Source organism: Nerophis ophidion, linkage group LG04 (assembly GCF_033978795.1).
Source record: "Nerophis ophidion isolate RoL-2023_Sa linkage group LG04, RoL_Noph_v1.0, whole genome shotgun sequence".
Lineage (NCBI taxonomy): Eukaryota > Metazoa > Chordata > Actinopteri > Syngnathiformes > Syngnathidae > Nerophis > Nerophis ophidion.
The window spans coordinates 23,107,189-23,121,344 of NC_084614.1; the positions used below are offsets into that span (position 1 = coordinate 23,107,189).

Consider the following 14,156-nt stretch of genomic DNA (forward strand, 5'->3'; position numbering starts at 1 on the left):
TTATTCCGTAAAACCTTTTGACTATTTAAAAAAAATTGCATCCTGATCTTAAAAATGTATCCTGTAGTTTGTGGTTATTATTATAAAAGCATATTTTCAGAGGATATGCACGTTTACAGCATGTTTTAAAAAGATAAAATAAAAAAAATTACTTATGGGTCTATTATCTATTGATCAACTAAATCATAATTGGATGTTTATTTAGAGAGCTTTAGTGAATTTCCCCTTGAATAATCTTTATACTGTACAATGTGATGATTGACAGGCAGAACCTTTTGAATTGGCTATTGTTTACGCCCGTGCACAATAGCTTACTACAGAAAAATACATTCTCAGATGAAACCGTCTTGCGAGCCAATTCTAATTCACTGGCTAGTAAAAGTTAAGGTAAACATTTAAACTATTTAAAATTATCATTGTCAAATGCTTATTAATGTGTGTAAACTTTTGACTAGAGATGTCCGATAATATCGGACTGCCGATAAATGCTTTAAAAATATAATACCAGAAATTATCGGTATCGGTTTCAAAATGATCGGTATCAGTTTCAAAAAATAAAATGTATGACTTTTAAAAACGCTGGTGTGTACACGGACAAAGGGAGAAGTTCAGAGCGCCAATAAACCTTAAATGCACTGCCTTTGCGTGCCGGCCCAGTCACATAATATCTGAAGCTTTTCACACACGCAAGTAAACGCCATGCATTCTTGATCAACAGCCATATAGGTCACACTGAGGGTGGCCGTATAAACAACTTTAACACTTTTACAAATATGCGCCACACTGTGAACCCACACCAAACTAGAATGACAAACACATTTCGGGAGAACATCTGCACCGTAACACAACAGAAAAAATACCCAGAACCCCTTGCAGCAGTAACTCTTCCGGGACACTACAATACTCACCCCCCAACCCCGCCCACTTCAACCTCCTCACATGCTCTCTCAGGGAGAGCATGTCCCAAATTCCAAGCTGCTGTTTTGAGGCATGTTAAAAAACATAATGCACTTTGTGACTTTAATAATCAATATGGCAGTGCCATGTTGGCATTTTTTCCCCATAGCTTGAGTTGATTTATTTTGGAAAACCTGAGTTGGACAATGTCGGATATCGACAAAAAAGCCATTATTGGACATCTTTGCTTTTGACTATATATAATCATATGTGGTTGGACATGTGAATAATTGTTTTCAAGTGACATTAAAATGACATTGAAAGCATTATTCGATTTTCTGATACCTGTAGAAACCCCGTTTGTTCATGTTTTGCATTTTGTCTCAGGATCGGAATGTTCTCCAGGAGATGCAACGACTTACCCACCCAAGTTTGAATCAGTTCCTGCTCCTGGTAAACTTTTAAAATTATTTTGTTTTGATTCTTTAACGTACTGTTTTCGGCCATCGTGGTGGCGCTGAACACGTTTATCCCCACATAGCAGGTCCGTGGAGAACGGCCACTGAAGAGTGGGGCACCGAGGACTGGAATGAGGATGTGAGTAGCCAACCTCACGCTGAAGAGGAAATGCCCTTGCTGCTTCATCACAGCCGACTGGAACTATTTCCAAAACCTATATTTGTCTTTGTGCAGAAATAACTTCATTTTGTGTTATAATGTTAGAAAATTGGTTTTCTCTCCACAAGCAGCTCTCTGAGACCAAGATATTCACAGCTTCCAGCGTGGCGGCCATTCCACCACCTCAAGAGAATGTTACCATCACCAAAGGACAAAGGTAAGAGGACATTTTGTTCTCCCTGAAAAAAATCCATGATGTGCTTTGTGATGCGTTTTTTTTTTATGTTACCACGCAACACGGCATAAGGAGAAGAAAATATTGTTTCTCTTCATACTGTAGGATTGACCTCGCGGTGCTCTTGGGGAAGACTCCTCCGTCCTCCTCATCGGAAACAGAAACCCCCACAATGGAGGCCGCCCAGTCACTGGTTTTCAGCAACTCCAAGCAGGCACCACCACTGTCCCAAACCACTTCCAGCACCCAGTACACTCAGCACAGCATGGTGAGTGATAATGAGTCGGCAACGCTGTGAAAGGAACACATCTTCTTCTTTTGATTAGGGGTTTACTTACTCTAATAATTTTATAGATCACTATATATGATTTGGTATATAAATGATAATAGTACCATTTGAAACATGTTAAAGCCTTTTAATTTGGATGCCGACCTATGTGGTAGTATATTGCATCTTTTCCCGTTGTATTATTTTCTCAAAACTTATTCATCTACTTGCTAATTTACCGTAACCGTGGTTAATTTATTTTGTAACATGGTTCAATCTACACTTATATTTATATGTAATAAGCACTTATTCTAATAATAAAAAAATATGGAACCACTGTGTTATCGACTATATACTGATAGTATCTAATCATTACTGTCGATTCTTGTATCGAGTTGCCAACTTCTGTTTGTATTTAAGAACTTTAGCTTAGCGATTAGCATATCCTCCAATGGTGTGCAGTGTGGAATGTTAAGATATTACTCGTCCTTCGGGAATGATACCTGGGGGGGAGTAATTTATTTGCTGCCATTGAGGCGAAGATTACTGACTTGGAAGTGGCGGCACTGTGGATGGCTGTTAAATGCTAGTGAGATCACTACAGCCCGTTGAGGATGTGGTCGTTGGCTTGGCGCTGTCAGATTTTCGGGGCACAGCGAGAATGTGTCAGCCACATGCATTTTTACGACATAACGAGTTTTAAGCCAAATTTATATCGTATGTCGTCTATCGCGCAACCCTACTGATGTATTTCAATAAATGCAGGTCAGTATGCTGAACAAGAGCTTTGGGGATGTTGTGGAGCCTAAGGGAAGTAGCACCGGGACAACAGGCTCTCAGTTCCTGGAGCAGTATAAAACAGCCCAGGCACTGGCTCAGCTGGCTGCCCAGCACTCTCAAACGGCACCTGCTAACGCCAACCCCTCATCCTGGGACACCAGTGCCAACTCACGGGCACAATATGGTGAGTTGATGCATGATCTTCCACGGAATGGAAGGATATAGATTTTTTTTTACCGTTTTTTTTTTTTTTTGTGTAGATATGAAGACTCAACCGGAGTCCGCCATCCACACGCCTTTTGCAAAGCGGCAGCCCTTCCAAGCCGCCTCCACCACGTCGTCCATGTTGGATGTTTTCCTGCCTCCCTCGGCCTCTGCCTCTTCCACTGCTGTTTCTTCATTGCCCTCGCTAACAACATCCACATCGCATGCTGCATCGCTGCCTGCTTCCTCCCTTCCAAAAATGGTGTCTGGCCCATCGCTAGGTCAGCAAGTTTCGCCGAGTCCCTCAGATGCGCAAGGTTCCAGTCCGCTGCCTTTGCAGCAACACAAACTCAGAGTGCAAAAGAAGAGGACATCCATTGCAACAAAGGTAGAATTTTGTTTTGTACAGGTTTTCTCCATTTCCTCACATAGTGACCTCAGCTCTTAATTAGTGCAGTGCCTCTCAGGAAAAAAATAACATTGATTTATTTGGGTGTTATTACCATAACAGTTCAGCAGGTTCCAATCAGGGTTTTATACTGCCGATTACGATTTCAATATTCATGAGCGAGACCAGCCAATAGCAATATTTAGGAGGTCATATGATTTTTTTCCCCCCGCATTTAAAACCCTTCTTGTGGTCTACATAACATATAATATTGGTTCTTTGATCAAAACTGTGCATAGATTGTTTTATAGACCATCTTTAAGCCTCTTTCTGACTGTCTCTCCAAGATTCGCCGTCTTATTTACTTGCCGAAGCCCTCCTCCAGGCCACGCCCCCTTCGACTGCGTTTCCACCCAATCAACGATGTTGTAGTTTTTAGCGCTTCCATATCAAGTCTACTAACAGACTGCTTTGTTGTCTTTTTGGATCCATATTAAGTAAGTAAAATAGACAAAACTTAGTGAATGGTGAGAAAAACACTTGCTAGAGCCCTGAGAAGTGGCAACCGAGTAATGGACTGCGTAAACCGGATGTGGTGTAGGGGGCTGCGCCTTGTGTAGAGTGTATGATGTATGAGTGATGTCCCCAAAATGGCTGCACTCTAAAGGCTTCTAGTGGCGCTCAAAATTAATGAAGGAAGCGTTAGTACCCCTGACATGGTTCAAACACAGAAGGGTATTTGGCTCGATTTAAAAGTTTGTAAATCGAAAAGTTTGTAAAAAGAGGGTCGTAAATCAAGGTTCTACTGTATGCTACTTTGTATTAGAAAAGGCAACAGCTGAGGATGCATGTGCATTTACGAAGCAGTCTGCCCCACAACACAAATAGGGCTGGAAAGGGAATGTGATTTCGCAATGCACTGTGTGACGGGTAACCATTTTTGCTTGACGTAGGTTTTTTTTTTTACATGGTTGTACGGTAATGTGTGGGAGAGAGAGCAACAAACTGGATTAAATGGATCGTACAACAACAAAAAAAAGGGACTGCACAAAGAAAGTGCTATAACATATTCCAAAGGCACACGACCTCGAAAAAACAAGTTGTTCGCGTAGATTATAAGCAGGTTTCTTTCAAAAAACAAGCCTATTATTTCTTTTAAATATGTTGATCACTTCACTACTTCTCCGAAAATAATATTTTTTTTGTGCTTACACAAGACTAAAAGTAAACATGCTTTTTTCCAAGATGCTGTATGTTGTTTGTCAGTCTGAAAATGCAGTGAACACACCGTGTATCAGGTGATGGCGTTAAAAGACATTATTTGATTGTCTCAAGGTTACTATGCAGGCTATTCGCAATGTATTTAGTTGGTTCGTAACCCAACTGTTTACAGCATTGCATTCACGTTGGAAGTAAGAAAAATCTCACCAAATCCTTTTTTTTACTGACCGATCATGACCACGATTGTGGCACTTAATGATGCCGCATGTTAGTGCCATGTTTTGAATTTCTGAATAAAAAAATTATAATAAAAAACCTTAAGCACATTGTTCTGTATTCAGCCATGTAAATAAGTGGGTCCAGTAAGATTTAATTCATTTTTACGTCACACTTTCAAGCCCTACAGAGAAATAGAAGATGCTTGACTACAACTGCGGACTCACACAAAGCGCTTAAGGTAAACCTATACCATATATGGAAATACCTGCTGATATCGCACACAAAAAAGCGGCACAAATTGTGCAAATTCCAAAGGGCTCATTTGGAGGAAGTATGAAGGAATTCAAGATTGTTTTATAAATATCTGAATTGCCTTCATAGTTTGAGTTTACATTTATTGGCCCCAAATACAGTAACAGATACCAATAGGTAAGACAACTCTACATTTCGCATAATAGGATCTGTTTAACTGATAATTAACTACAATTTTGTAAATTTATTGATGGGGAGTGCTATTTATAATAATATCAACACTATTTTATCTAGTTCCTTATTCTTCTGTATAACTACATATGATTGTTTGATCAAAACAAAGTCAATAGTACGTACACCAAAACTAAATTACTATTTACCACTATTTTTATTCCTTTGGCTTTTGCTGTCAAAGTACTTCTGTGTACGGGGAATTACTCCGAGTTTGTAAACAACAAAAAAGGGATTTTGAGAAAATAAAAATATCGACCTAATCACTCCAATCACTCCACCGATTTATTGATTTTTGATAGATTGATCCGCCCTCTTACGTGTAGCGTCCTGGCTTTGACAATGTTCACACAGAGTTATTATTCCCTCTCTATGATGTATATGAATAAATACAGTGGTTATGTTGGGTCCAAGACTAAGCTTTTAAAATATCTCCCAAATCTTGCTCAGATTCCAGCCATGGCGGTGGAAATGCCAGGCTCAACAGACATCTCAGGCCTTAATCTACAGTTTGGAGCGTTGCAGTTTGGCTCGGAACCAGTGCTGCCAGAATACGAGTCTGCCTCCAACGCTGCATCCGTCACCCCCATGCAGAACAGCCTCTATTCAACCCCTAGCAGGTTTGTAATATTCCCCCAGCACTTTGGATGTAACTATGTCAAAATCTCACAGTATTAAGGCCACTGTGCGATATTGTGGTATATGTCCAAAAAAAAAAACAGGCTTAAAAATACCATTGTATGTCAAATTAAGTGGTTATGGTTAGAATAAACTCCCTTACTGTATTTGAATAAACTCCCTTACTGTATTTGAATACAGACCTAATGCTAAAATGTTCGAATCATTTATTACCACAAACAAGTATTTACAAGTGCATAGTATTGTGTGGGAACATCTGTGTACCTTAAAAGGGAACATGACTTTTTAATTTTTATTTTGCCTATCGTTCACAATCATTATGAAAGACAAGAACACACGTTTTTTTGTTCTTGTTTGTTTGTTTGTTTTTTGTTTTTTATAAAGTAGTCCAGGTAGTTAAAATGGAACTGCACTTTATCGGGAATTTTGCCTATTATTCACAGTCCTTATGAGACAAGCACACATATGTATTTAATTTTTATAATGGATTCCGATTTTGTAAGCAGATGATGATAAACTTCAGCTATCGATGGAGCTAATGGTAGTTGCATTATTCCGCAAATAAAGCGCTGTAAAACATCCAAAAACCTCCATCATTGTATATACACTCTTAAGTATTAGGGGTGTGTATTTCTACCTTAAAGGTGAACTGCACTTAATAATTTCGATCAAAAGTCTGCTTACATTGGAGCCTATGGGAGCCGTTCAATTCTGCCTGTGGAGCCTCTAAAAAACATCCAAACACCTCAATTAGGGTTTTAAATACATGAAGTAAGTACATATGTAATGTTTTAACAGGTACATTTGTAATATTCTTTTTTTAAAAAGGCTCAGCATTTGCTTTTTTTTGTTTCTTCATCTCTTATTACCCGCTGCAGACTTTATGAGAGCCAACAAACATAATAAAGTTACAGCACCAATGATTGTCACACACACTCTTGGTAAAACATCACTTACTGTGCAAGGTCTGCTGTCATTAGGATGCAAACTGCTGGAATGTTCATATATTCTAATTTAGATGAAAAATGTATCATAATCCTCGCAAAGAAACAGCGCTTTTGGTGTCGTTCTAACCAGTTCCAGGGCCTGAATGTGAAGTGTCCCAACTTATATTCTCAGCAATCGACTTTCCAGGTGGAAGGCATGATTTATGATTTATAATAAACTTGCAGGGAAGCGAGGAAAAAGCAGACCACTCAATTATATAAATATAGGGACTTTAAATGCAAGGTACATATAAGTGCCACCACGTAAACAAAACAGCAGCTTTAGTGTAGAAGCTCAAATGCTTTTTTATTGTGCTATTCTGCTGGTTACTGTGCAGCTAGGTCTTTATCTTTAGCACATGTACAAGAACAGTGTATTAAATGCTGTGATTATCTCTCAGTTGTGGCTAAGTTGGGGTTGGAAGTCTTTCAAATCAGTGTCCTTGTCTTGCCAGTTAGTAGTGCTGCTAGCATTAGCATCCTTAGCTCCCTCATTGCCCTCTTCAGTGTCTGCATGTCGTCACAACAAGAGTGTGCTTAGATTAGTCGTGCTGCCGCTACTTCATTGCTACTTTACAAATGGCAATACTTTTATCCAACTGACCATTCTTTTTAAAAAGAGATTTGCAATTTTTTAAACTCTTTTGGTGCTGTCTGCCATGTTGGTTTGTTACTGTCAGTCGCAAACAAGAATGTTTCTCTTGTTACGTCATCACAGAAGTTTGTAGCAGAGCTCCAATCAACTGATTCATGACTTTCCAACCGGACATCAACCGATCCATACTAGATATAGATCGTTTCAGAGCCCAGCCATACCATATATACATTTTTAAAGTCAAAATTAGATTTGGAATTTTACCGATTAATTTTTTACACCCCTGTAAAACATGTAATATGTATGTGTTTTGCTCATTTAGCTACATACGCATTACAATGTTGGCTATTTCCCACTACTGCTACTACTAATCAGCAGACTTCATAAGAGTAAAAAATTACTACTTTGGGACAAATTATGATTTAAAACATATTTTTGAGCCTGAAGGACGATGAATTACAAGTTTTAGAAACAGTAAATAGCAGATCCAGCAAGTAGCACTGTTGCTAAGTGCTGAATAAACAATACAAACTAGAAACATAATAAACCTATTTTACTGTACAATATCTGCTCAAACTGTAATGCTGACTGATGGATTGTTTGTATCTTCCCATTTAGATGAAGAATTAGTTATAATCATCAAGCAAGAATAAAAAATAAAAAACTAGAGTCTTTTCGTGTCTTTCTCCTCTTCTCTAGGTATAAATTGAATGTCAATGTTGACCAGTCTCTCGGTTTATAGCCAGAACCTTTTTACCTATGTGAGAGGCATGATTTTTAATCTAAAATTAACTTTTACCAACTCAGAGCTGATGCAGCAGCTCTCCGGCTCAGTATGTCAATACCAGCATTAGCTAAAAGTAGTTCCTCAGCGTTGGTACTTATAATAACAATATTGCTAATACTTGATTAATATTTAGGTCACAAAATGTAAATGTAGTATTGATGGCAGTTTTTGGATATTTTTTTAGTGGGCTTTATGCGTGCAATAGATTACTCCCATTCGCTGCATTGTTCGCCAAATTACAAATTAGAATGCATAATGTCTTCTTGTGTTACATATGAATTGTGAATGATGGGCAAAATCCCCCCCAAAAATACAGTTGCGCTTTGAGGTAATTTGATGAACAGTTCTGTATTCACCTCTTCCTTGCCTCGTTGTGGGGTTTTCACTGGATGCTAGAAATCACCCAAGTGGTTGTGACGTAACATGTCAATACCATCACATTCTGCAGTGAGTCAATTCCAGCTCTTTCCAACTCCAGCCAGATGGAGCTGTATGACCAGCGAGCGCCCCAGACTCGACGTTACCCGCCCTCTGTCTCATCCTCCCCTCAGAAGGACATGCAACACAAGGTAGATCTCAATACATCCCATTCCTATTTGTACCTGTGACATTGTAGCTGTTTTAGTCATTGTGATGCTCCATTGGTCTTGGATACAACCCTGTGAATATCAAGCGGTGTTTCTTTTTGACCGTTTCCAAGAGCCCATCCTGTTTAGCTTGTCTTCAGTGGGCTGTTTCCATAAAAATCCACACGCTCATCTTCATTGTTGGTTTTACAGAATGGCTTCAGTTCCCTACAAGTGACGCAATCTGTGGAAAGTAAGCCTCAGGAAAATGTCACAAATGTCATTTTGGCACACCCTAAGATTAGATAGTTATTAAGTTGCTTTTAATCTTATAGCTGCAGCAGGTTCTGCAGTGCCGATCAAAGCTACGCCTGACTCGGTGGCACCAGCAGCGTTGACGGACAGCGGATCGGGGTCCGCCTCCTTGCTGACAACATCAAATCAGGCGTCACTTAGTTCTCTGGGGCACAGTGAAGACCTGCCCCCGAGCACTATGCCACCACCTCAGCACAACAAGTAAGGAGGGTTGTGCTCAAACACAAGTCAGCTGCTCCCATCTTGTTTTGACTTCCTATTTAAAAAGTTTTGTCTTGTTGCAGCGTGCTCTCGTCACAACAGAACAGCCTTGCTCCATCTTCAGGTCGAACTTCCAACTCGAGCTTATTGGTGAGCTCTCCATGTCATGCTAATAGACTTGAACTCTTTGCTGCACATGCATGGATAAAATCTCCACACATATCTTTAAGCGCTACATTTACTGAGATGGCAGGAAGCCATTTCTAGCTGGTTTGCCCTAATGGAAGTATAATTGCATCCATCCTGACCACGTCTTCTACCTCTGCATCTCAACAGCACCCCAATGTCGACAGCGACTCCAGCCTCCATTCCTCCTCCTTCCCTCCCTCCTCGGTTGTGTCGTCGTCTTCGATCCCTACCGCCTCCTCGGGTGCAGCAGTGCAGGCGTCCCTGGGGGTACCACCGCAGGTTTCTCACGTGGGCTCCGCCTCCGTTTCGGCACCGTCTGGCCTCGGCCCCGTCAGCAACCTAACCATGGGACTCAACATGGCTGTCATGGGCGCGCCAGCTGTGGCCTCCACCATGTCAGCCTCAACAGCCGCTCCCTCCTCAGCGGCTTCCTTGTCCACGCGCAGCTCTGCAGCCGCCTCAGGTTAGTCCTAATTTGACGTTTTTATGTGATGAAATCTAACGTCATGGTTACGAAACCTTTTGATAGCAAGCACAGCCTAAATGTTGTCTTGCAAGTAGGGATGGCCTAAAATCTATTGCAATATATATTGAAGCCTCTTGCGATAACCATATAGATCACAATATATAACTTGGAATTAGGGCTGGGCGATATATCGATATAAACGATATATCGCGGGTTTGTCTTTGTGCGATATAAAAAATGACTATCGTAATATTCGAGTATACGTTCTCCCACAGTTGCTTCTAGCTGCGGGCATTACACTACAGGCGTTTCTCACTCCTTCTCGTCTCCTTTTCACAGAGGCGTAAAACAAGCCCGCCGCCTTACATACGTCACATACTGTCGTGCGTGTAGCGTCATACGCTCTCGCTGAGCAGAGAGGTAGCAGCATTGCTAACGTTAGCTGAGGCAGGTGGTGCATGCGGAGCCGAGCGAGTTGAGTTACATTACAAGAGAGAGAAGATGCGAAACTGATCACTAATGGAGAAAGAACAATTAATGCCCAAAAAAACAGCAGGGGGTCCATCCTCTGGCGGTGGTTTGGCTTCAAGCGGGAAGATATTCAGCAGAAAACAACAATATGCAAAGTATGCAGCAGAAGTGTTATTACAAAAGGTAGCAGCACTACTTATCTGTGCTTTCATTTAAAGTCACCCGCGAGAGAATGAAGAGTATTTATTAAAAACAGTTTTGGTCACTTGACTTAGTTGTGGTTTCCCTCCGTGCATGAAAGTTTAAAAGTAGCATATATTAATGCAGTATGAAGAATGTTTTAATGTAGACACATAGAATCATTATACTGGTGTGATTATATGCATCAAGTGTTCATTCACGGCTAAGGAAATATATTGAGATGTATATCGCGATATGGCATGAAAATATTGTGATTATTAATAAAAGCCAATATCGCCCAGCCCTACTTGGAATGTAGGTGGTAATAATAGAAACATTTCAAAACGGGTTGCAAGAGTCCTAACGGGACTGTGCGGTGCGACAATTTTACTCGGAAGTGCGCTTTAAACGATTTTTAAAAAACTGTCAGTCATGTGCAAATAAGGATTTCAATTCTTTCATCGCATTTTGCTCCTAAAATAAATCCATCCAAATGATTATTTTATTGCCCATCTGTATAGCATGTTTGAAATAAACTTAAACTATAACCAAATAGACAAGGGATTGATGTGGAAGTGTCACTGATCACCCTGTACGTGTGTCCCACCCTCCTGCGTCAATAACAGAGGGGAGCCCTGCTCCTCTTAGTTCACACGCTCAGTCTTCCTACACTAAAGAAACGAGATCTTAGTTGGAGGAACTTGTCAGTAAAAGGCAATGTTTTTTTACCCGCAGCTCTGCAGCCTCCTCAGATTAGTCCTAAATTTGATGCTTTTATGTGATGAACTCTAACATCATGGTTAGGAAATCTTTTAATACCAAGTACGGCCTAAATGGATGGCCTATATCACAATATATATCGAAGCCTCTTGCGATAACGATATAGATCAGTGGTTCTAAAATGGGGGTACTTGAAGGTATACCAAGGGGTAGGTGAGATTTTTTTTTTTTTGTTAAATATTCTAAAAATAGCAACAATTCAAAAATCCTTTATAAATATATTTATTGAATAATATTCCAACAAAATATGAATGTAAGTTTATAAACTGTGGGAAGAAATGCAACAATGCAATATTCAGTGTTGACAGCTAGATTTTTTTGTGGACATGTTCCATAAATATTGAGTTCAAAGACTTCTTTTTTGTGAAGAAATGTTAAGAATTAAGTTCATTTATCTAGATGGATCTCTATTACAATCCCCAAAGAGGGCACTTTAAGTTAATGATTACGTCTATGTGTAGAAATCTTTATTTATAATTGAATCACTTGTTTATTTTTCAACAAGTTTTTAGTATTTTTATCTTTTTTTCCAAATATTTCAAGAAAGACCACTACAAATGAGCAATATTTTGCACTTTTATACAATTTAATAAATCAGAAACTGATGACATAGTGCTGTATTTTACTTCATCTCTTTTCCACCAAAAATACTTTGCTCTGATTAGGGGATACTTGAATTAAAAAAAATGTTCACAGGGGGTACATAACTAAAAAAAGGTTGAGAACCACTGATATTGATCACGATATATCAATCAATCAATCAATGTATTTTATTTCGGCAATCTTCACATAAAACAAAGAACAACAACAAGAAAAGAGGGAAAAAAAACACTCATTTGAGCAATGATTGAGCCGAAAGGGTGTAGGTTGAAGCAACGCTTATATAAACCTACCCCATCACAACAAGAACAAGGTTCAAAATATATAAAATCTAAGGCATGCTTCACCTATATTACTTTTTTTTTTTTAAACAATATATAAGCAACATATATGTAGCACACGTCTCATATACACAGTTTAACATTTAAATCAAACATATACATTTGTACACTTATATATACATATACATATATATATATATATATATATATATATATATATATATATATATATATATATATATATATATATATATATACACATATATCATATATATACACAACTTATTTAAATTCCATATAAAGTGGTAATATATACATTTTAATATAACCTATATGTATAATTATGAGATCATATAACTTTGGAATATCGGTAATAATAGATCCATTTCAAAACGGGTTGCAAGTGTCTTAACAGGACTGTATAGTGCAACAAATTTACTCGTAAGTGCTCCTTAAAATAGACCGTGTGATTTGGAAAAAAATAAAAACCTTTCACACATGTGCAAATAGTGATTTCAATTATTTCATCGCATTTTGCTCCTAAAAATAAATCCATCACAATTTTTATTTTTGCTCATCTGTATAGCTTGTTTTGATATAAACTTATAACTATAACCAAATAGACAAGGGACTGACACAGAGGTGTCACTGATCACTCTGTGCGTGTGTCCCTCCCTCCTCCGTCATGAACAGAGGGGAGTCCCGTTCCTCGGAGTTCACACACACTGTCTTCCAACATGGAAGAAACTATCTTAGTTGGAGGTACTTGTCAATTAAATACAATGTTTTTTTCACCTCCTTAATACTTGAAACAAACTGCATTGCGAGTTAGCAACTACAAGGGTCGGAGGTAATATTGAACAACAAATCAATGAAGTGACAAACTTGCCATTCAAATAATACCATGTTTGTTGACAAGAACATGCAGCCATGGAAGCACATTCAAAGTATTTATTAAGCAGAGGCAACTCAAACCAGTGAAAAGAGCTGCAGTCAGAGCTGACAAACTGCCGCTGCTAGCCTGCTAAGCTAACAAAAACGGCTCAAACTAAAATGTTAAATATTTAAGTTAAAATATTAATAGTCTGAGTGTGGACTCGCTGACATCACAAGGCAACAGGCATTGCGTTTTAAAGACGCACAAACTGCTCTTATATGAAACTTATTCTCGGTATTTCAAGTTTTTTTTAAAAGTAACCCATTACTTACTTTCCTCAGTAATTATATTTATTAAAGAGTAATTCCGCTTGTTATTCAGTTAAGTTTTTGTTAAAGTAACGAACAACTAGAATTACTTTTTTTAATTAGTTTTCAGAACACAGCTTGTCACACAGCATCATTAAGCAGTTGGCAGGTTGGTGTTCTTGTCAAATCTTTGTATGTCCTACAATAATGATTACCTATAAACACCATTGTTAAAGGCCAATTATTTTAATGTTGCTGCTAACGTTTAAACATGTACTCTTAAACCAGGGCACTTTATTTCACATTTTTTGTTTTTTTTAGCTGAAAACATGAGCAAAGCTTAGGTTTTTTTCAAGAAGATTTGAGATTGTATTTGAATGTTCTTATATTACTTTCAATACGTTTCCTATTTTCTTATCTCAAAACATCTCTTAAGTTTGGATCCTATTGTAAAAAAAACTACTTCTTTACTTGCTGGTACCTGTTTGTGTTGGTTATCAGTCCCAACATTTTTAAATGAAGGCATGGTGGAGATTTTTAGTTACGTCAACGGCTATTTCCATTTGTATGTTGGTTTATGAGCCAAATCATTTTATATCGGT

General features: G+C 38.6%; 1 protein-coding gene across 16 annotated transcripts in view; it reads left to right on the forward strand.

Annotated features, from left to right (window-relative positions):
* Positions 1 to 14,156, forward strand: part of ubap2l (ubiquitin associated protein 2-like) — a 53,119-nt gene that overhangs the window by 13,947 nt on the left and 25,016 nt on the right. For 12 of the 16 annotated variants that reach the window (XM_061897463.1, XM_061897469.1, XM_061897475.1 and 9 more), the window contains 12 exons: positions 1,285 to 1,350; positions 1,439 to 1,494; positions 1,644 to 1,732; positions 1,856 to 2,018; positions 2,784 to 2,982; positions 3,059 to 3,390; positions 5,764 to 5,933; positions 8,769 to 8,889; positions 9,100 to 9,139; positions 9,222 to 9,402; positions 9,486 to 9,552; positions 9,739 to 10,054. In XM_061897463.1, the coding sequence (XP_061753447.1) occupies positions 1,285 to 1,350; positions 1,439 to 1,494; positions 1,644 to 1,732; positions 1,856 to 2,018; positions 2,784 to 2,982; positions 3,059 to 3,390; positions 5,764 to 5,933; positions 8,769 to 8,889; positions 9,100 to 9,139; positions 9,222 to 9,402; positions 9,486 to 9,552; positions 9,739 to 10,054 (1,800 nt within the window). The remainder of the gene's footprint in view (positions 1 to 1,284; positions 1,351 to 1,438; positions 1,495 to 1,643; positions 1,733 to 1,855; positions 2,019 to 2,783; positions 2,983 to 3,058; positions 3,391 to 5,763; positions 5,934 to 8,768; positions 8,890 to 9,099; positions 9,140 to 9,221; positions 9,403 to 9,485; positions 9,553 to 9,738; positions 10,055 to 14,156) is intronic. The other 4 variants (XM_061897466.1, XM_061897473.1, XM_061897478.1 and 1 more) reach the window with 2 other exon arrangements.